This window comes from Octopus sinensis, linkage group LG17 (assembly GCF_006345805.1).
Source record: "Octopus sinensis linkage group LG17, ASM634580v1, whole genome shotgun sequence".
NCBI lineage: Eukaryota > Metazoa > Mollusca > Cephalopoda > Octopoda > Octopodidae > Octopus > Octopus sinensis.
This window is the reverse complement of record NC_043013.1, coordinates 17,544,315-17,565,972: the sequence shown is the minus strand read 5'-3', so window position 1 is coordinate 17,565,972 and position 21,658 is coordinate 17,544,315. Positions and strand designations below refer to the sequence as shown.

The window sequence follows — 21,658 nt, the reverse complement described above, 5'->3', positions numbered from 1 at the left end:
TTTATTGACCCCAAAAGGATGAAAGGCAAAGTCGACATTGGCGAAATTTGAACTCAGAACGTAACGGCAGACGAAATACGGCTACGCATTTCGCCTGGTGTGCTAATGTTCTGCCAGCTTGCCCCCTTAAATACCACTAAAACATTTAGTCCAAAGTTTCAACCAATTTTCACTGTAAAACCTCTCTTCAGAGTAAAGGATAGATTAAATGCAAAAATAAAAAAAATAACCTCAATAAAAGTGAAAAAAGAAGACTGTACACCTACCTGAGACATTCAGATACTCCAGGTTAACACAGTTCGATATAAGGTCAAAGAGGGCAGAATTAGTTATATTACTGCAATTGTGGACTTCCAGCTTCCGAAGCTCTGGACAGCGTTTGGAAATGGTGTGCAGTCCTTTGTCAGTAAGTTTTTCACAGTTGTTGACATTGATTCTTTCAATAATCACACAAACTGATGGTGTATTATAGCTGAGTTGTTTGGTAAGGCACCGTAGTGCTTTGTCTACTTCCAGCGTTATGCTGTTTAATACAATGCTTGTCCAGAGGGTTGGGTCCCAGCTCAGACGGTACCACAGCTTGCAAACACGTGAGCACTTGCACAGCTGGTTCGTTGTCAGGTTTGAAAAAATTTTCACAATGATGTCATCGCTAAGATATTGAAAAGGGGAGCTACGGGATTGGGATTTGCTTTTTTTCATACCAAGCATGAGTTTAGGGGGTTTTTCAAGGTGAATTCGGTTTAGTTTGGCATTGATGATGTCCACATTAGGGAAACTTCCCAAAGAAGAAGTGTTGTTGTTCACATTATTATGATGATTTGTCAGATTGTGCATAAGAGTCTGATTTTTGTTTTGCCTGACACAAGATTTACTATACACGGTTGGTGTTGCCGTCGGAGACGACCACCCAGAATGTCTACTGTCCAATAATGACTCTGATGAAGAATATGATCCTTTAAATGTAGACGTTGTTGTAGAAACAACACCAGAGCTTGAGTCTTGAAGGGATTCTCCATTCTGGTCTGGATCTGAAATATACATTATTATTTTTATCATCATCATCATAACATCATTATCACTAGAGTACCCAAACCATCAATAATGATGGCAGGTGCTTTACTAAACTTTGCATGCATGAATATTTGATATTTCCAATCGATGTATTACTGAAAAATGTACATGATGAAAGTTGTTAATGAGAGTATGAGGATGTAAATAAAAATATCAAAATAACAGGAAAATAAGAAAATTATATTTCTCATTCACCAAATATTATTCAGGTTTGGTTATTTTTAATATTGTACAATATGCTGTAGCCAATGACTCACTAATTATTCTACATTGTTATTTTCTACAGTAAATGCTCTAATTTCACAAATGTACATGTTTATGTACTGAAAAAAACTACCAAAATATATGCATATTTATACATGGGTACATGATTTTACAAACCAGTTACGTACATTTTCTGAAGGTTTTCAAGGGACAACAAGATTTAGTTTATGCAAAATCTGTGCATTTGTAAACATATTCAACACACTCCCATGCAAAAACTACAAATGCATTGAAGCATTACTCTCATTTACTACAAAAGTTCCTGAAGAACTATATTTCTCGTATAGGTATGAGGAAGCACCAACACACCTTAGCCTTCTGTACTTCCAATCTGTAATTTCAAATCATTTGTTTTTTTTTTGGAAATACATGTGTGTGCAGTGTAATAAGTCAATAGGCTGAAAGTGAATGCATGATACCTCTTAGCAAGGTGAATATAATAGGTAATAATAGGAAAATAAGTGTGTATAAAAATACATATAACATGTTAGATATATAGATAACACAGTGTATCATATACACTACCGTCAGAAATTAATTAGCACCCTTGATTTGCTCACCATGAAGCATGGTGGGGGTGGTCTGATGGTGTGGGGGCGTTCAGCTACAGTGGTGTTGGGCGGCTCTATGCCGTCGAAGGCAACATCAACGCAGCAAAGTACGTTGAGATAGTACGGGATACCTCTTTGGTGGCGAGGAGTACGTGCTGGTCAGTCACCTGACCTGAACCCTATTGAGAACCTCTGGAGTCGATTGGGTAGGGATTTGAATGTGCAGCAATACAGGAACCGACACGAGCTGTTTGGGGCACTTCTTGCTGCATGAGGGGCCATCCCTGCACAGTACCTGCAGGCACTCATAGACAGCATGCCGACCCGCGTAGCAGCTGTCATTGCTGCCAAAGGAGGAGCAACAAGATATTGACTAAATTTCACGATTAATAACAATTATGTGGTGTGCTGGGATATGTTTTAATAAATTTTTGATTAAAAACGAGTTCATTTCTGATAATAAGTTAATTAAATTAAGAAAATGTAAGAAAATGTAGAAATTTGAGAAGTGCTAATTAATTTTCGACGATTTATCAATGAGGAAAAGGAGAAAATTGATCATTGAAATTTATGAACCTAAGTTGAGTATTTGAGACAAAGAAAACAGCAGAATGAACTTTCAAATAAAAAAAAAATATATATATATATATATATATATATAAACAGAACAACTCCAGCAGTAATGACAGCTTGTAATGAATAGTTTGGAAAGTAAATCATATGAAGTGGAACAACTTGAAATAGTTATGTGTAACAAAACAAAGTGTGTGGATATGTATACTCTTTTACTCTTTTACTTGTTTCGGTCATTTGACTGCGGCCATGCTGGGGCACCGCCTTTAGTCGAGCAAATCGACCCCGGGACTTATTCTTTGTAAGCCCAGTACTTATTCTATCGGTCTCTTTTGCCGAACCGCTAAGTGACGGGATGTAAACACACCAGCATCGGTTGTCAAGCAATGCTAGGGGGACAAACACAGACACACAAACATATACACACACACTTATATATACATATATACGACAGGCTTCTTTCAGTTTCCGTCTACCAAATCCACTCACAAGGCATTAGTCGGCCCGGGGCTATAGCAGAAGACACTTGCCCAAGATGCCACGCAGTGGGACTGAACCCGGAACCATGTGGTTGGTTAGCAAGCTACTTACCACACAGCCACTCCTGCGCCTATATGTATATATATATATATATATATATCTGTATAATTCCTCTATACAGATAAATTCCTCTATTTACATAATATCGAGGTCTCTTCCATTCTTTTGTTGTCTTACCATTTCTATCAATATATATATATATATATATACACACACACACGCATACACACTGGGTCGAGTCAAATAATTTCTGTTTTTTGTAAGTGAATTGTAACAATGCATTTGAACTTCAACTGTTTAAAATTGAAACGGAAATTACCGTTTTAAAGAGACACAGCTGTCATTCATATTTAAGCATCCTATTTTAAATTTAAATTTCACTCCCCTAAAATGGATGAACTGAAAGGGCATATTTCACTTGTGATGTTGTGAGAGTTTAAGAATGGAAAAAAATGCCACAGAAACAGCTAAGAAAATATACAGTGTTTATGGTCATGGTGTCACGACTGACCGGTAAGTGCGAAATTGGTTTTCAAAGCTTCGTTCCAGAGATTTGTCACTGAGAAATCAACTCAAACCAGGACATCCATTGGACTGCAATCAAGATGCTTTAAGAGAATTAGTGAAATTCAATCCTCGTAAAAGTATTTGTGAGTTAGCAGTTGACCTCAACACATCCCAATCCACTATCTGTGGCCACTTAGAAAAGCCAGCAAGCTGAGTGTTTGGGTTCCCCATATGTTTAGTGAGAGGAATAGGGAGGATAGCAACAAGTATTTTTTCAGGGCAGAGAAATGTTCCGTTTCTCAATAATGTCATTATAGGTGGCGAGAAATGGGTCTTTTATGACAATGTTCAATGCAAAAGGCAGTGGTCAGTTTTGTAGTATTTCATTAGAGCCCGTTACAATCTGTGCTTAAATCCTGCCATGGTAAACTCTGCCTTTCACTCATCCAAGGTTAATAAAATAAAGTACCAGTCAAATGCTAGGGTCAATATAAACAAGGAACTCTCTCCACAAAATTTCTTGTGCTTAAGTTTATAAAAAATCATTATTGTTATTATTATTATTATTAAGGTGGTGAGCTGGCAGAATTATGAACATGCCAGGCAAATTGCTTAGCAGCATTTTGTTTGTGTTTACATTCTGAATTCAAATTCTGCCGAGGTCAACTTTACCTTTTTAAAAGACAAAAAATATTTCACCTTTTCATGTCTTGTTAACTTCTTTTACCTTAATCTATTCAATTACAGTATTTCACCTTCATAACCTCTCCTACTAATGATGTTACCCTGTGGTTTTACTATATTATACTATAACCATGTTGCCCAAGATACACCAGCACATTATTTCACTGACCATATTCCAGTATAAGCAGCCAACCAAAATAAAGGCATTGATCCAAATAAACCAGTACCATCATCATAATTGTTGTAATGTCTTTATTTCCATATCTGCATGGGTCAAACAAGATTGTTGGCACAGACTTTCTATGGCTGGATGCTCTTTCTGCTGCCAAACCTCATCTGTTTCCAAGTAAGATAATATTTTCCCTAACCTGGACATATTTTCACTGAAGAGTGAGTGCAACGAACAGGACTTGTATGAAGGTGAACAATGTTTGCAATTAGCATGCCATATCGAAACAATGTTCGGTGGAGGGCAGCCAGTTTGTTGAAAGTTGAGTGGAAGGTAGCTAGAGTTCTGTGGCTGATTGAGTCCTGAGTGTTGAGTAGAGGGCAGATAGATTCACCATGTGTAATCTAAGCCACTATGGAGGAAACAGCAGGAAGTTTTCCTCTGTTTGACAAATATTTGATCTTTTGATCCTAATAATATGTGGAGGTGGAGGGAGAGAGAGAGGGTTAATTACATATTATTACAACCTTCGTTTATTGCTGGGACACTTAACACATAACAGGAAGGAGGAGGAGTTATCACAGTAGGGGGTTATTTATGAAAACGAAAATAGTGAAGAGGTGAGAGTAGAGGGGGGAGGCCGGAGGGAATGAAAGTGATTTCTCAATGGAGTTAGTAAGTGAAGGTGGCAGCACTGGTTAGCAGATGGAGAGAGAGAGAGAGTGATATCAGTGGACAGAGAGACAGTGAGAAGAGACAGAGTTTAATGTGTATGATTCATTGTCCATGAAATAAATTGTAAAGGGAGAGAGAGAGAGAGAGAGAGAGAGAGAGAGAGATGAGAAAAAGAAAAAAAAAGACAGAGAGAGAGTTAGTGAAAGAGAGAGCAAGCAGATGGAAATTGTGTCTGTAGAGAGGTGGAGTGAGAGAGAAAGAGAAAATAGAGAGGGAGGTTGGTGGGAGAGAAAGCAAGAGGATGGAAACTAGGCAGAAAGAGAGAGGAGATAGTGAGAGAGAAATGATAGAAAGAGATAGAGGGAGGTTGGTGGGAGAGAAAGCAAGGGGGATGGAAAAGCTGGGGTGGGAGAGAAGACAGAGAGATGGCTACTTCTCTGGAAGACAGACTAAGGAATCGTGCAAGAGATATTTAAAAATAAAAATATTTCTAATTTCATTAACATTGAATATTTCTATTCATTTATTGTTATGAATAAACTACTGAACAAAAGGGAAATATCATCATCGCCAACATTATTAACCTTTGGTAATTGGACAATTACAAGCTTTTAATAGAAACAGGAAGAAAACAATTATAACATAACTTATTATCATTGAACCAGATCTTCCTTGTAGCACTTGTAAAATTTTGATCATAAATTAACTAATGTGTTGGTGGTGGTGGTGGTGGGGGGTAGCAAGTGGGGGGTCAGTGGCAGGTGGGGGTGGCAGTCAATGTTTTAAATTTTATCAATGGAACAGGGATATTGTATCCGTGTGTGTGTGTGGGTCATAGATGGTGTCATTAGAAAGCTTCTCAACGGCATGGGCTGTAATTATAGTCTTCAATAGAAATGTGTTTGCCCTTCCAGAAATAAACATCAGTTTATCGACTTGTGTTCAGTTATTTCTTCAGATGTTATAACATTCTGCCGGGACAATATTATTTATCTTTCACCGTTTACCTGTTTCAGTCAGTGGACTGTTGCCATGCTGGAGCACCGCCTTGAAGGGTTTAGTCAAAGTCAATCCCAGTAATGTATTTTAAGCCTAGCACTTATTTTATTGGTTGATTTTGCTGAACTGCAAAGTTATGGGGATGTAAACAAACCAACATCAGTTGTCAAGTGGTGGTGGTGGGGTACAAAAAGTGTTTCAAATTTTGGCACAAGGCCAGAAATCTTAGGGAGAGGGAATTAGTTTATCATCATCATCATCATCATCATTTAACGTCCGCTTTCCATGCTAGCATGGGTTGGACAGTTCAACTGGGGTCTGGGAAGCCCAAAGGCTGCACCAGGCCCAGTCTGATCTGGCAGTGTTTCTACAGCTGGATGCCCTTTCTAACGCCAACCACTCTGTGAGTGTAGTGGGTGTTTTTTCCGTGCCACCAGCACAGAGGCCAGGCGAGGCTGGCAACGGCCATGATCGGATGGTGTTTGTTACGTGCCACCGGCACGGAGGCCAGGCGATGCGGCGCTGGCTACAGCCACGTTCGGATGGTTCTCTTACATGCCACCGGCACTGGTATCACAACAACAAATTCCATTGATGTTATATGTTTTTGAAAAGGATTGCAGTTAAATTTCACATATTGTTGAGAAGGTTAAGAAAGTTCATCAATTAGTTATTATTAATCATGTTCAGGTAACCTCTTGCAAGAAGCAAAGCCATTCTATGTTTACCCAAAGCAACATATCAAGTGAGCTTGCTAGTACTTTGATCTTAGCATGTTATGGGGTTTCTTCAAGATCAGCATGTTTTAATTTACACTGCCTACCCAACACAAACACACCTACAAAGTATTATTATTTTTTTGTTTGTTTGTAAATTCCTTAATATTTGACATATTTCAATAAATGATATCATGAATGAACTGAGGAACAAAATATATTAATTACAAACACACACATACATACACACACACACAATCCAAACATTTTACTCAGGCACAGTATATCTAAGATGATGGTATTTTATGTGGTCTGCCTATTTTGAAGATAGCTAGAGTCAGATGTAAGAGGTTCAGCTCCAGTAATTACATAGGTTAATTAATTCGTCTAATTTTGCTTATTTTATAGCTGAATGATTTAATCGCAGCAGACACAAAACTCATATAATGTAGAAAAATAAGTGATTTAATATTGAACCAAGAAGTGACATACAACTATGTATGTGTATATAATATATGTATGTATGTGTAATGTGTGTATGTGTATATAATATATGTATGTGTCAGAAGACATGCTTGGCTGAAAAGAAATGTTACCTAAAAAAAAAGAAACAGGTAAATAGATAAAAAGGTGAAAGCAGAGGTATTCATCGTGTTACCACCTGAATGAAGGGAAGTTTGTCGTTAATGAGAAGGAGCCGAGTTATTTAGGTTGATAGTCTGAAAGTCTTTCCAGTGACACAGCAGCACAAAAGTAATGGTGACAGTGATGATAATGGTAGTTGTGGTGGTGGAGGTGGTAGAACTAGCGCCTGCTTCACTCAGCTGTGAACACGGGGGGGGGGGGAAGCGGCCATTAAACCACAACGGTGATGATGACACACATTATATATTTGTGTGCATACTTACTTAACACACAAGTACTTGTACAAACATTCTCAGAAAAATCTCTACAGATACCCACACCTGAACAAGAATTTCATTTGCTCTTCTATGCTAGCATAGGCTAGATGAATATATTATTCAGACATTGTTTTATTGTTAGATGCTCTTCCTGTCATTAACCTTTATCTATTTTCAACTAAGCAATCTCTTATTTTACAAGACTTCAAAGGTGCAAACCAAATGGATGGTTTGTTGATGAGTGAACTGAGAATAATGTCACCACTCATAGGTTGCAACTACAGTAGGAGTAAGCACAAATGTAAGCACACACACACACACACAACACACACAGAGGCATGTCTATGTGGTAAGAAACTTGTTTCTTAATCACATGGTTCCAGGATCAGTCCCACAGTGTGGAACCTTGGGCAAGTGTCTTCTACTATAGAATCAGGTCAACCAAAGCCTTGTGAGTGGATTTGGTAGAGAGAGACTGAAAAAAGCCTATCAAAAGAGAGTGTGTGTGTGTGAATCTCTCACCACAGCTAATCAATTGGTGTTGACAACATTTACAAGCGATTTCTTGATTTCTTCGTCATTATTGTAGCCTGAACAGTTTTTCTGAGCTAAGTTGTTGCCATACTGTAGAACAAAAACACTTAGGTTTGATTCAATTTCTTTCTAAATTTTTAAACAAGGCCTCCACTCACTTGCTGGAGTTTATTTTATGTATTCGGAAGTTCATTCTGCTCTGTTCATTGTCTCATAACGTTTTAATATTCATAAATTCAGATGATTCACCTGGCATCACGAATGTCATAAGAAGTTTCAACAATACTTTAGCATGCAGTATTTATAGTCTATGCTGTGAAATGACCTTGATATGGGTTAGGGTTAAGAATATTTTAAATTACAGATTGAAAAATCAGAAGGCCAAGGTGTGTTGGTGCCCCCTTAGGTACTTTTTGGCTATCTCCCCACCATTAAAAAATTGGGTTATCTCCCCCACCCCATTTTACAAGAAATATCGGTACTTTTGGTTATCTCCTTCAACTAAAAAAAATTGTTTAACCCTCAATAAAACAAAAAATTAAATGTTAAAAATTAATAAACATAAAGAGTGAAAAGATGAAGAATCGTTTTGAATCTGATAGTATTTTTATAACAAATCATACAAAACTGAAAAAATTAATAAACATGAAAACTGAAAAAAATTAAACATCTTACTGAATCTGATAACATTTTTATAACAAATCATACCATTCCTATTGTGGAGGCCAATGGTACGTAAAAAGCACCATTTGAGTGTGATTGTTACCAGCATCGCCTTACTGGCACATGTGCTGGTGGCACATGAAAAACAACATTCGAGTGAGGTTGTTGCCAGTGCCACTGGACTGGTTCCTGTGCCGGTGGCATGTAAAAAACACAATTTGAGCATGGCCGTTGCCAGTAACACTGGACTGGCCCTCATGCTGGTGGCACGTAAAAGCACCCACTACATTCTCAGTCCAGCCGTAGAAATTCTGCCAGATCAGAATGGAGCCGGGTGCACCCACCCATTCCAGCATGGAAAGTGGATGTTAAACGATGATAACGATATATATATATATATATATATATATATATATATACACACACACACAATGGGCTTCTTTCAGTTTCCATCTACCAAATCCACACACAAGGTTTTGGTTGGCCTGAGGCTATAGTAGAAGACACTAGCCCAAGGTGCCACACAGTGGGACAGAACCTGGAACCATGTGGTTGAGAAGCAAGCTTCTTATCACACAGCCACGTTTGCATCTATATACTGGGTTGTCTGGAAAGTTTGTGCCAATTTTTAAAGGAAAGAAAAAGGTCAATAAATACTTGCCATTACATTTTTAGTCAACCAAATCTGAACCATTTCGTTGCACAATGTGTCTCCATCTTTCCTTTAACTTGAAAATACCCTCTTCCCAGAATTGAGGTGGTTTCATGGCAAAGAATTCATCAAGGTATCTTTTTATGTCATCCAAGGAATTAAAATTTTTACCATTAAGACTATTCTGCAGAGACCTGAATAAGTGGAAATCCAAAGGAGCAATATCTGGTGAATATGGAGGGTGGGGTAACATATCCCAGCCGAGCTGCAGCAATTTTTGTCTGATTCCCAAAGAAATGTGTTGTCTTGCATTATCATGTTGGAAAATAACACCCTTCCTGTTGGCCAATTCTGGACGTTTCTCTTGAATTGCTGCTTTTAACTCTTCTAGTTGTATGCAGTATTTCTCAGAATGAATTGTCTGGTTACTTGGGAGAAGCTCATAGTACAGAATTCCTTTCCATTCTCACCAGACACAAAGCAAGACTTTTTTAGGGTGAAGACCCACTTTTGGGGTGGCTAAGGGTGGCTCATGTCGCTTACTACAGGATTGCATTCTCTGAACATTTCTGTAGATAATCCATTTCTCATCACCTGTCACAATTTGCTTTAAAAAAGGCACATTTTCATTCCATTTATAAAGCGAATTACAGATGGAAATGTGATCCAAAAGGTTCTTCTCACACAATTCATGTGGTACCCAAACATTGTAGCGATTTGTGTACCCAAGCTTTACCAGGTGCTCATGAACAACGGATTTTAATAGGTTGAGGCTTTCTGCCAATTCTCGGGTTGTGCAATGTGGGTTATTCTCAATTAATGACTTGATATGGTCATCATCTGTAGTGGTTGGTCTGCCTGATTGCTCTTTATCAATAAGGCTACAATCTCCAGCTCGGAACCTTGCGAACCACTTCTGTACAGTTCTTTTGGATAAAGAAACATCACCGTAAACTGCTCATATTTCTTTGGTTGCTTGTGAGACACATTTTTCCCTTTACGGAAAAAGAAAAGCATCAAGTGCTGAAAATGAACTTTCTTATCTTCCATTTTAAAGGGTTACAGAATTAACACAGGTTATAGGAACATAAACCTTCTTCCAGGAAAACACAGCTTAAACTGTGCTCTAAATGGAGATGTAGTAAAATCCTATTTTATGGACTCAACCATGTTCTAAAATAAGTCGAAAGGTAAGCTACTATAAATCGGCACGAACTTTCTGGACAAGCCAATATTTTTTAAGTATGATTATTAGATATTATTATTATAAGGGCACTGAAACAACAACGCCTGTATACTAGAAATAGACCCCAAATGTTCTACAAACCACTTAAGTTATTTCTCCATTACCACATGGTTGAAATGGACATTTGGCTTTTTACTTCATATATCTGTGTGAAATGCATGTCTATGCTTGTATTTGTATGACTGTATATCTATAGTATGTATATGTATTTCTCATTTATTTACGATTGGTTTACACTTCTGAAGAGTGGAAAGTGTTTTTAATATCGCAAACCATGAAATCTTGAGATATAGTATTGTTCACTATATAAATCCTTTCTGTCCATTTTTCTCACATACAACCTTATGGTAATGGAGTAATAACCTAAGTGGCTTGTAGATCATTTGGGGTCTATTTCTAGCATACAGGCATTGTCGTTTCAGCACCCTTATTATAATTATATTTTATAATTATACTTAAATACAAAGTAAACATTATGGTCCCGTTAGTATGTTGGCCACTGATAAATCTTTAGATAATGACTTTATCCTAATTATGTATAAATATATAGATATATAACTGTATAAAAACAAGAGAAAATTATCAAAATTTTTTCACCAGTGGCCAGCATGCATAATACGAGTCAGAAGACAAAAATATTTTAAAACACACACAGAGAAAAAAACCACTACATGGATTTCTTACATGCTAAAAATGGCAGTCAAAGATTAAAACCATTTTTAGCATAGTGGCTTTCTCTCCATGTATGTTTCATACACAATTATATTTAAATATATATATATATATATATATATATATATATATGATGGGCTTTTTTCAGTTTTTATGTACCAAATCCACTGATGAGGTTTTGGTCAGCCTTAGGCTATAGTAGAAGACACTTGCTCAAGGTACCATAGAGTGGGACTGAACCCAGAACAATGTGGTTTCGAAGCAAGCTTCTTACCTATCAGCCATGCATGCACCTAATGTTAAGATTTTATCATAAACTAACGTAAAATGAAACATTCATATATATATATATATATATATACACACACACACTCAATTCTTCCACACCCCTATGTACACATTAATAACACCATGACCATCTCTTCCAATTAGCTCCATCACTACACCACCTATCAACCCACCATCAACACCACTACATCTCACAGTGACTGACAGCAGTGGTGTCTGGGTTCTCATCAGACATGCAGCACACCAACGAAAAGAAAATATTTTTATTATTTTTACATCAATGTTTCTGGGCGTAGAATTTCATAAACGTGTGTGTGTATATATGTACGTATGCATATATATATATATATATATATATATATATATATATATTTATATATTCCTACTTTGTTGAACATGGTTATATATTTTTGATAAACAGACCACTGTGTGTGTGTGTGGGTGGGTGTATGGTATTTGACTTGGAGCTATATATATATATATATATATATGAATATATACTGAGTGGTGTGTGTTTATGTATGTTTGTGAAGACATGATGTTAGACATGGTTGTATATATGAGGGACACAGTAATAGCATGGTGGGTGTATAAATGTGTATATCAAGTGTTCCACTTATTTGCCACACACCAACAACTGCATACACACACACACACTGTATATATAAATATACACTCACATACACAACAATATGTAAGACAGAAGTCAGACAAAGGAATCAATTTTCCACCTGTTATCTGGACTGACATAAAAGATAACAATAACTAACAAGTTATTCCTCAGAGAATATCCAATAAAAACAAACGCCTCTTCCTTCTCCTCCACACCCATACAAATACATCCACACACACACACACACAATATCCAAGGCACCCTGTCCATGCAACCTGACTCACACTCTCCAGGAAGCTGAAAGTTTTTTCTAGGAGATTAGCTGTCAGAAGATGTTGATATAACACTTGACATGAAGGTTGTTGTTCCTGTTGTTGTTGTCAAATGACATCATATCAGGTACTGACCAGAAGAGATGTTTCATGATGAAGAGGCTACATACATGAAAGTATATATACATACATATATACACAGGCACACATGCATAATATATACACAAATATACATATTTACACATACACATCTATAATATACACACATATATATATACTATATACACACATATATATATACTATATACACACACACATACATCATTTATATATATACGCAAATATATAAATCAAAATCAAATTCGATGACTGGCGTCTGTGCTAGCAGGGTGCAAAGAGCACCATACGAGTGTGATCACTGACAGAGCGGCTAACCGGCTTCCGTGCCAGTTGCACATAAAAGGGCACCTTTCAAGCGTGATCGTTACCAGTGTTGCCTTACTGGCACTCGAGCCCTGTGCTAGTAGGGTATTAAGAGCGCCATCCGAGCGTGATCGTTGCCAGAGTGGCTATCTGGCCTCTGTGCCGCTAGCATGTAAAAGACACCATTCGAGCGTGATCATTACCAGCATCGCCTTACTGGCACCTGTGCCATGTGTAAAGGATTCGAGCGAGGTCGTTGCCAGTACCGCCAGACTGGCCCCGTGCCGGTGGCATGTAAAAAGCACCCACTACATTCTCAGAGTGGTTGTCGTTAGGAAGGGCATCCAGCTGTAGAAACTCTGCCAGATCAAGATGGAGGCCTGGTGCAGCCATCTGGTTCGCCAGCCCTCAATCAATCGGCCAACCCATGCTAACATGGAAAGCAGACGTTAAATGTTGATGATGATGTATATATATATATATATATATATATATATATATATATATATATATACACTCATGTATAATGTATACACAAATATATATTTAATATACATATATATATATATATAGATATATATACACTCACATGTATAATATATACACAAATATCACAAATATATTTATATATATACATTCATATGTATAATATATACACAAATATATATTTATATAAAATATATATATATAAATTAAAAGAACCACCTTTTATCAATTCAACAATGAACAAATTAAATTATACCATATAGAAAAAAATTACATCCTATAGAAAAAATTAAATATAAGATAACATACAGTTAGACCAGGTTATTACAATATTCTTCTTCTTCATACACGTAAGTCCATGCGTGTGGGCAACAAATAGAATCAACATTATAATAAACCTGGTCTAACTGTATGTTATATATATATGTATATATTGACTGTGATTTTAAAAATTTATAAGATTACTTCTCTCGTATCTGTCTGTTAACACTGAAGCTGTTTCTTTGGCAAACTTGTAGAAAGCTCTGGGGTTAGATTTTATATTGTCTATAGCCCAGGTTTCTTTGTCTACTCTTTCTTTTTCATGGCAGAGTTGCAGACTTTTTTCAAATTCCAACAGTTGTATTTTCAGGCGGGACTTTTCACTGCTTTCAATTTGTTTGTTTAGGCGATTTGAAACTTTTGTACACTGTCTCATAATAATTTTCCTCTCCCTGGGGATTTTGTTCTTGTGTACAGTGGCCTTTCTCTCCGGAACACATTTGTAGCATATGGCTTTCATTATAGACATGAATTGTTGAAGTTTCATGTCGATGTCTGGTGAGGAGAGACATTTAGGCCAGTTTTGTTTGAGGATCTCTTTCTCAATGAAAGAGATCCTCAAACAAAACTGGCCTAAACAAAATCCCCAAACAGCTTTGCAGGATAGGGCCATTCCTTGAAAAGAGATGGTACACTCACAGGAAATCTAATGAGGATAAGTGAAATACTAAATGAGCAATTCAAAAGTATTTTCACTCCACCCCTAGGGCACTTTCAAATCAGCAATCCAACTGACTTCTTTACCACTGCAGATATAAAAACAGAGGCAATGATGATTAATTACATCAATATAAAGGAAGACGATGTAATAAGGGCTATAGATGAAATGAACCCAAACTCAGCTTATGGAAGTTCAAGCGGGAAAGATTCTGAGAGTTTCTTGTAGGCTGCATGTCCATGCTTTCCTTTGGCCTGTACATGGTCAGCTCTACCATGTTGTGATTTGAGAGTAGCGTCAGTGTCACTTTCACATTATGGATGAGATCCATATTATTTGTGAAGCAAAGATCCAGTATGTCACCTGCCCTGGTTGGTTGGAGTACTATTTGCTCCATGTACAAAGTGTTGATGAGGTTCAGTAGGGACCTCACCTGTCCTTGTTCACATCGTGTCATTCCTGGGAGAGAAAGGCTTTCGGGCCATCTGACATTGGGCAGATTGAAGTCTCCCATAAGAAGTACATTTATGTGTTGTTCTAATGTAACTAGAACTTCTATTTTTGTAAGGCAGTCTTCAAACTTGACTACATGATTTGGAGCATCTGGAGGGCGATATGTAGCATATATAACTACACCAAGTTGCCTTATATGTACAATTAGTGTGTCACTGAATTTAAGTCTGACAAAAGGACCTGGGGTGTGAGGTCTTCACGGATGTACATAGCAACTCCACCGTGACTCCTTTCTTTCCTGTCGGTCCGTAATACAATAGTAGATTCTAATTTTTATTCTTTTGATAAATAAAATTTATTCTGAGCTGAGATACATTGCTTTAAAGTTGATAAGTAAAAACAGCAATTATTTTTGCATCAAACTGATTCACAGGTTACAGATGACCTGGAGATAAATGTAATACATACACAATATCTGACCAAGATATGAGGTCATAAGTTCAATACACACTAAATGACCAAGACAAGGTTCAGATTTAATAACAGCCAATAGATGACCTGGATGTGAGACTATAAAGGTGATGTATGGTTAAGTGTCCAAGTTGTTAATTGTTGTAGGTGAAAATTCAGTCAGGTAACAAAAACAAAACACAAAAAAACTTTATAATAAAATAAAATGGAGTTTATAAAATTTGGTTGAGAAAACAGTATTAAGTAGTGAGAATGGGGTGTTGCAAGGATTAACAGAAACAAGGTTCAGGGTGGATTAAGAAGCATATCAAAGGAGAAAGGAAAGGCAATAACAAAATATTATGCACAAAATCTGGGAGCTTAGTGCGTCAAAAGAGATCATAGAAGTTGGAGAAGAGGAGAGAGAGGAGGGAGTAGGAGGGAGAAAGAGAAGGAGAAGTACAAGGGAAAAAGAGAGCAATGTTAGAAAAATTAAATACAAAAGGATGTGTTTCTAAGTTACAGGTTACCAAACTGTTGTCAGCCTAAAGAAAATAAGATGAAAATAAACAAAACCTGGTTGAGGTGGTGATGGTGCAGGTGATGATAGTGAGCGTGGTGGTGGTGGCAGTAATGGTGATAACGATGGTACTGTCAGTGGAAGTGGTGAGGAAGGTAGTGGAAACTGTGAGTAGGATTATAACAATGGCGGTTAGAATAGCAATGATAGTGGTGGTGGTGGTGGTGGCAGTGCAGAGATTAAAAAAAATATTCTAATGTGCACATTTAAATTGTACTACAGCTAAGTTAACCAGTTATTCTCTTCTCACAACTTTTGGATTGATCGATTAAATACTAATAATAAAAGGTATCAGCTTTATGATTACAAGGTATTCAACTTATGCTGTTTGACCAAATGTATACTTTTGACCAATATGATTTATTCTGGATATTGACAGATATACAAACAGTTAATTGAATTAAGCTGCTGGTTAGATGCTATTTATACAAATCAGGTTTCCCCGTTTAGTGGAGTCTTTAAGTTAGTGACTGCATGTGTATTATATGAGGGAATACCCAAAAGAAACCAAAATTTTGCAATATTATTCTATTCCCTTAGTTACACATGTTTACACTTTTATCACCTTCAAAGTATTCTCCATTTCAAGCAATGCATCGATCCAGACATGTTTTCTACTGTTCAAAGCAGTGCTGGAACTCTTGTGAAGGGATACCTTTTAATGCCGCCATTGTTTTTTCTTCACCTCTTCCACATCAGCAAATTCCATAGCACCAGCTTTCATCACCAGAGATGACCTTTGAAAAAAGGTCCTGATCAACTTTGATCGTTCTTTTAGTTCACAACACACATTCAGTCGTGACTGCTTTTGATCTTCTGTGAGCAAGCAAGGCACAAATTTTGTTGCGACTCTTTTCATTTGCAATTCCTCACTCAAAATTTTTTGGCAGGAGCTCCAGGATACACCAGTCATATCAAGTTTGTCACTTGTTTGGTGACGGTTCTTCAAGATGTTTTCATTCATTGGGGAGGTCAGCAGTTGTTCTGAATGAGGTCAGTCAAGAGACAAGTGACCATTCCTAAAGCATGGAAATCACTTGTAAACTTGTTTTGCTCATAGCAGTGGATTTCTAAGCTGTTTGAAGTGTGACAACTGTTTCAGCCACTGTTTCCCCTAAGAGAAAACAGAATTTCATGGAAGCATGCCATTCCTTTGTTTCAGCCATTGCAAAAATCAACGAACAGGGGAGAAGCACTGCAAAACAAAGACATACTATGTGGCAGTATGATCCCATTGGACAATGCTAGTTGGCAGACTGATGTCTGAGGGTTGCATCAAGTGGCTTCCAGTGGTGGAAGCCTGAACTACAATGAGCTTGTCCCACAGAGAATGTTTCTGATTATTTTGGGGTACCCCCTTATATATATATATATATATATATATATATAATGGTTGAGTGTGCACAGATAGTTAAGAGTATATATGGATATATATAATTGAATGTTTATGTGACTGAGTAGCTGTATGTGAAAGTTAGTAGCTATATGCTAATATATGAATAGTTAAGTGTTATTTCATAGTTGAATATGAGAGTTTATGGTAAAGGCGGAGTGAGAGTTAGTAACTGTTCATGCAAAGTTTTAGTTAAGTGTAGACATGTGAACAGCATGTGCATTACGTGCAGTGCGGCTCAGAGTGTAACACACCCTACCTTTTATGGATAGATTGACAGGTGTGGCACCTGCAGAGTAACACTTCATATTGTACATGGATGCTGAAATCAAAGAAGAGATAAAGAAGAAAAACATCAGTCAAAACTATCAGCAGATGGTGGGGGCTGGTTTGACTGACCCCTTCCAAGACAGCACACTAAATACTGTAGAGGATTTATAGGGTACAGCTTATACAGAGGATTTTTAGGGTACAGCTTATACAGATACACACATGCAGATACTTTGAAGCAACAGAAACACCCAGTCTTCAGGCTCATCATTTTGAAATATCAAGACTGCAAAAAAAAAAAGGATATATTAAGGTGAGAGTGATCAGATGGAAAAGGACTAGGTGGTTTAGGCGCCAGGAAGAGGAGCTGAACAGAGGTGAATTTAAATTGTCAGCACAAAAGTCCTGAGTTCAACTGTCACAGCAAGTATTTAGTTGCTGTTTTCACTAATGACAATTTTGTATTACTTTAGTGTCCTTCATCAAACTGATCTCTAACCAAAAGCAATTTTATCCATGGTTACTCTGTACCTTTAGGGGTAATAGAATACATTTTTAATATGTCCTTTATTTAAGACAATATGGTTTGAGGGAGATTAGGTTGCTATTTCTAGCAGGCTTGTGGTCAGTGGAGTGGATCAGTAAACACGCAGTGTATTGTTCCATATGTAACTTATATTTCACCTCCTCTCTACTCAACCATTGAGTGATATATTAAATCTATAGATACTACATATATATTAATTCTATAGTTAGTTTATATAATGGGTGTGTCTATATTTGAACCATTTCTTATTTTTGATTCCAGTATTTATGGCTTGTACTAGCATTGTGTCATTGACAAGCAAAGTAACAGTTTTTGCTTATAAATATTATTTGACTTTTGAATTATATTGGGTTTGATTATTATTGTTATTATTATTGTTGTTGAAATATTATTATATTTATATATATTGATAGTTATAAGTTATGATAGTTATTAATTATGATATCTATTTATTTAGAATGCTTTATCATTATTTTTATAAAGGGATTTAACGTATTATATATAATTTAATTTGAGAATTAATTTTGTTAGACAATACATTATTTAATAATTAGGTGGTATATTTATCAAGTAGTATTACATTTAAGTAAATTAGCTTTAATATTGATATTTTGGTCAACTATATTATTGAGTGATATATTAAATCTATAGATACTACATATATATTAATTATATAGTTAGTTTATATAATGGGTGTGTCTATATTTGAACTAATTCTTATTTTTGATTCCAGTATTTATGGCTTGTACTAGCATTGTGTATATTAATTAATTTTAAGGTTTTTAGTATCAATTGCTTAATGGGTATTAGACTGTATTTGGATGTTTATTAAATAAATATATTAATAATTTGATTTAATGTATATAGTTTAAAGTGTTGTATTTAGTTTTCACTTAATGTATATTTTGTATCTTATATATATATATATACATACATATATATATTATAAGAATATATTTGTATTTTAAAGGATTATTTACATATATTTATTAATTAATTATTTTATTATTGTAGTTATTTTTAATCTGATGAGTGGCTATATTTATATTGAAGTGATTTTACTACTACTACTAATATTTTTACTATAATCATTTATTAAATATAGCCTCGAAACATGTGTCTTTATTCTACCAAATATATACGTTTTATTTATTATTTTGCACATTACTTAATCATCGGTATATTTTTTATCGTATATTTAATATTTCTATTATATGTAATTTTCTAGATGGCGCAATTTAATTTTTTTATTTTGAATTGATAAAAAGTGTTTTTTTCTAATATATATATATATATATCATCGCTTAATGTCCATCTTCTATGCTGGCCTGGGTTGGGTGGTTTGACAGGAGTTGGCCAGGCAAAGACTGCACCCGACTTCTGTATCTGTTTTGGCATGATTTTTATGGCTGGATGCTCTTCCTAACACCAACCTACCTGCAGAGTGGACTGAGTGATTTTTACATAGCACTAGCACAGGTGAGTTCAGTTTTGGCATGGTTTTTACAGCTGCATGCCCTTCCAGATGCCAGCCACTTTACAGTGTGAACTGAATGCTTTTTACATGGCACTAGCATTGGCAGGACATATATATATATAAAACATATACATACATACATGACTGACTCCTATCAGTTCCCATCTACCAAATCCACTCACAAGGCTTTGGTTGAGCTGGGGCCATAATAGAAGACACTAGCCCAAGGTGCTATGCAGTATATCTAAACCTGAAATTATGTGTGTGGGAAGCAAAGTTCTTACAACGCAGCTAAACCTGAGCCATTGTATACACATTATGTATATATATATATATATATATATATATATACACATATATAGTGAGAAGGGGGAAGAAGTGGGAGAGAGAGAGAAGAGAAGGCAAAGTGAGAAGCATGTGCAGAGAGCCATGAAGAAAATTACTTACATTCCAGGTAAATTGACGATTAAAGAGTAATTAAATGATAAACTGTTATTGGTGCTAAATGATGCTGAACTGGGAGGGCAGATTTAGTGGACATGTAAGAGGATAGGATCAGCGAGGTTAAATAGAACATGAAGAACGACAGAGACTAACCACTAACCAAGGATATAAATGGAAGGTGAGGAGGGGGATAGAAAAGGACGGGGGTGGGTGAAGAAGAGAGAGAAAGATTAAGAGGAAAGCAGAAAAGACAGAGACCATGGAGAGTGAGATGGGCTGAAAAGTGACACACATGTACACATACACATATATATGTATATACACACACACATATATATATATGTATATACACACATGGAAAAGTGGACGTTAAAATGATGGTGATATACATATACAGATCTCTCTCTGTCTGTTTGTCTGTCTCTTTTTTATCACCATAATCATCGTCATTTAGCATCCACTTTCCATGCTGGCATGGGTTGGATGGTTTGACTAAAACTGGTATGCCAGAGAGATGTACCAGGTTCCTGTCTGATTTGGCTTGGTTTCTATGGCTGGATGTCCTTCCTAATGCCAACCACTCCAAGGGTGTAGTGGGTGCCCTTTATGTGTCACTGGCATGGGTGCCTTTTACATGTCTCTGGTACTAGTAATGACTATGATATAAATTGACTTGATGAGCCATCTCAAGCACAACATATCGCCAATGGTTTCAATCACTGGTTGGTTGGTTGGTTGGTTCGCAGGCAGGCAGGTTAGGTAGGTAGATAGATATATGTAGATAGATAGATATAGCTGTGTGTGTGTGTGTGTGTGTGTGCAAATAGGGAGAGAGATGGAGGAGGAGGGAAAGATTACGATACTAATATACATTTAGTGGTAATTGGACAGGTTTACGAAAAATACCAAGAAAACTAAATTGGATTAAACGCAATATGTAATAGCAAAATAGAAAGAATAAAAGAAAAAAATTATGCTGCTGAATTGGAGATAATCTTGATTAGTTTAATAGCATTCTAAGTGATAATTAATCAATTAAGAATTAACACATTTTTATTTAATGCTAAATAAATGCATTTACGAATAAATAAAAATATAAATAAAAGTTGGTCTGCAAAGTAAAAAATAAAATTATCATTATTAGAAAACGAATAATAAAATGGTAATGAGGAGATGAAAATAATACCAGCGTCAGTGGGACTGGGGAAGAGGATGATGCTGATGATGCTGATGGCAAGACAGTTATTAAATGGTTACAGATGATAGAGTTGGCTTTTATTTGTAAGGATACTGCAAAATAGAGGTATTAAGCATAGCTTGTGGACCAAAACCAACCTGCATCAATAATTTGATCTGGCCCCAGGCTCCATTTTATACAAATAAAAGAAAAAGATATGTTTTTAGTTTTTAAAATATTCTGTTAGAATGTGTTCAGAGTTGAAGCCTGACTGACTAGAGTTGTGATTAACACTGGTTCTGATTAGCCCAATAAGTTAACCATAGGGGTCTTTTGTAATCACAACCAATAAAAAAGAAGCTTATGAACCCATATACTAAAATAT

The 21,658-nt window shown here is 36.3% G+C and overlaps 1 protein-coding gene and 1 long non-coding RNA gene across 4 annotated transcripts in view; one reads left to right on the top strand and one right to left on the bottom strand.

Moving 5' to 3' along the window:
* LOC115220696 (F-box/LRR-repeat protein 7) overlaps nucleotides 1-21,658 on the bottom strand; it is a 46,907-nt gene that overhangs the window by 7,308 nt on the left and 17,941 nt on the right. For 2 of the 3 annotated variants that reach the window (XM_029790830.2, XM_036510417.1), the window contains exons 2-3: nucleotides 17,618-17,680; nucleotides 267-1,031 (exon numbers count right to left, since the gene is read on the bottom strand). In XM_029790830.2, the coding sequence (XP_029646690.1) occupies nucleotides 267-1,031; nucleotides 17,618-17,680 (828 nt within the window). The remainder of the gene's footprint in view (nucleotides 1-266; nucleotides 1,032-17,617; nucleotides 17,681-21,658) is intronic. The other variant, XM_036510416.1, reaches the window with a different exon arrangement.
* Nucleotides 3,078-20,729, top strand: LOC118766737. The gene is made up of 3 exons (XR_005002643.1): nucleotides 3,078-3,104; nucleotides 7,455-7,462; nucleotides 20,551-20,729. It is a non-coding gene; the product is annotated as an uncharacterized LOC118766737 (long non-coding RNA).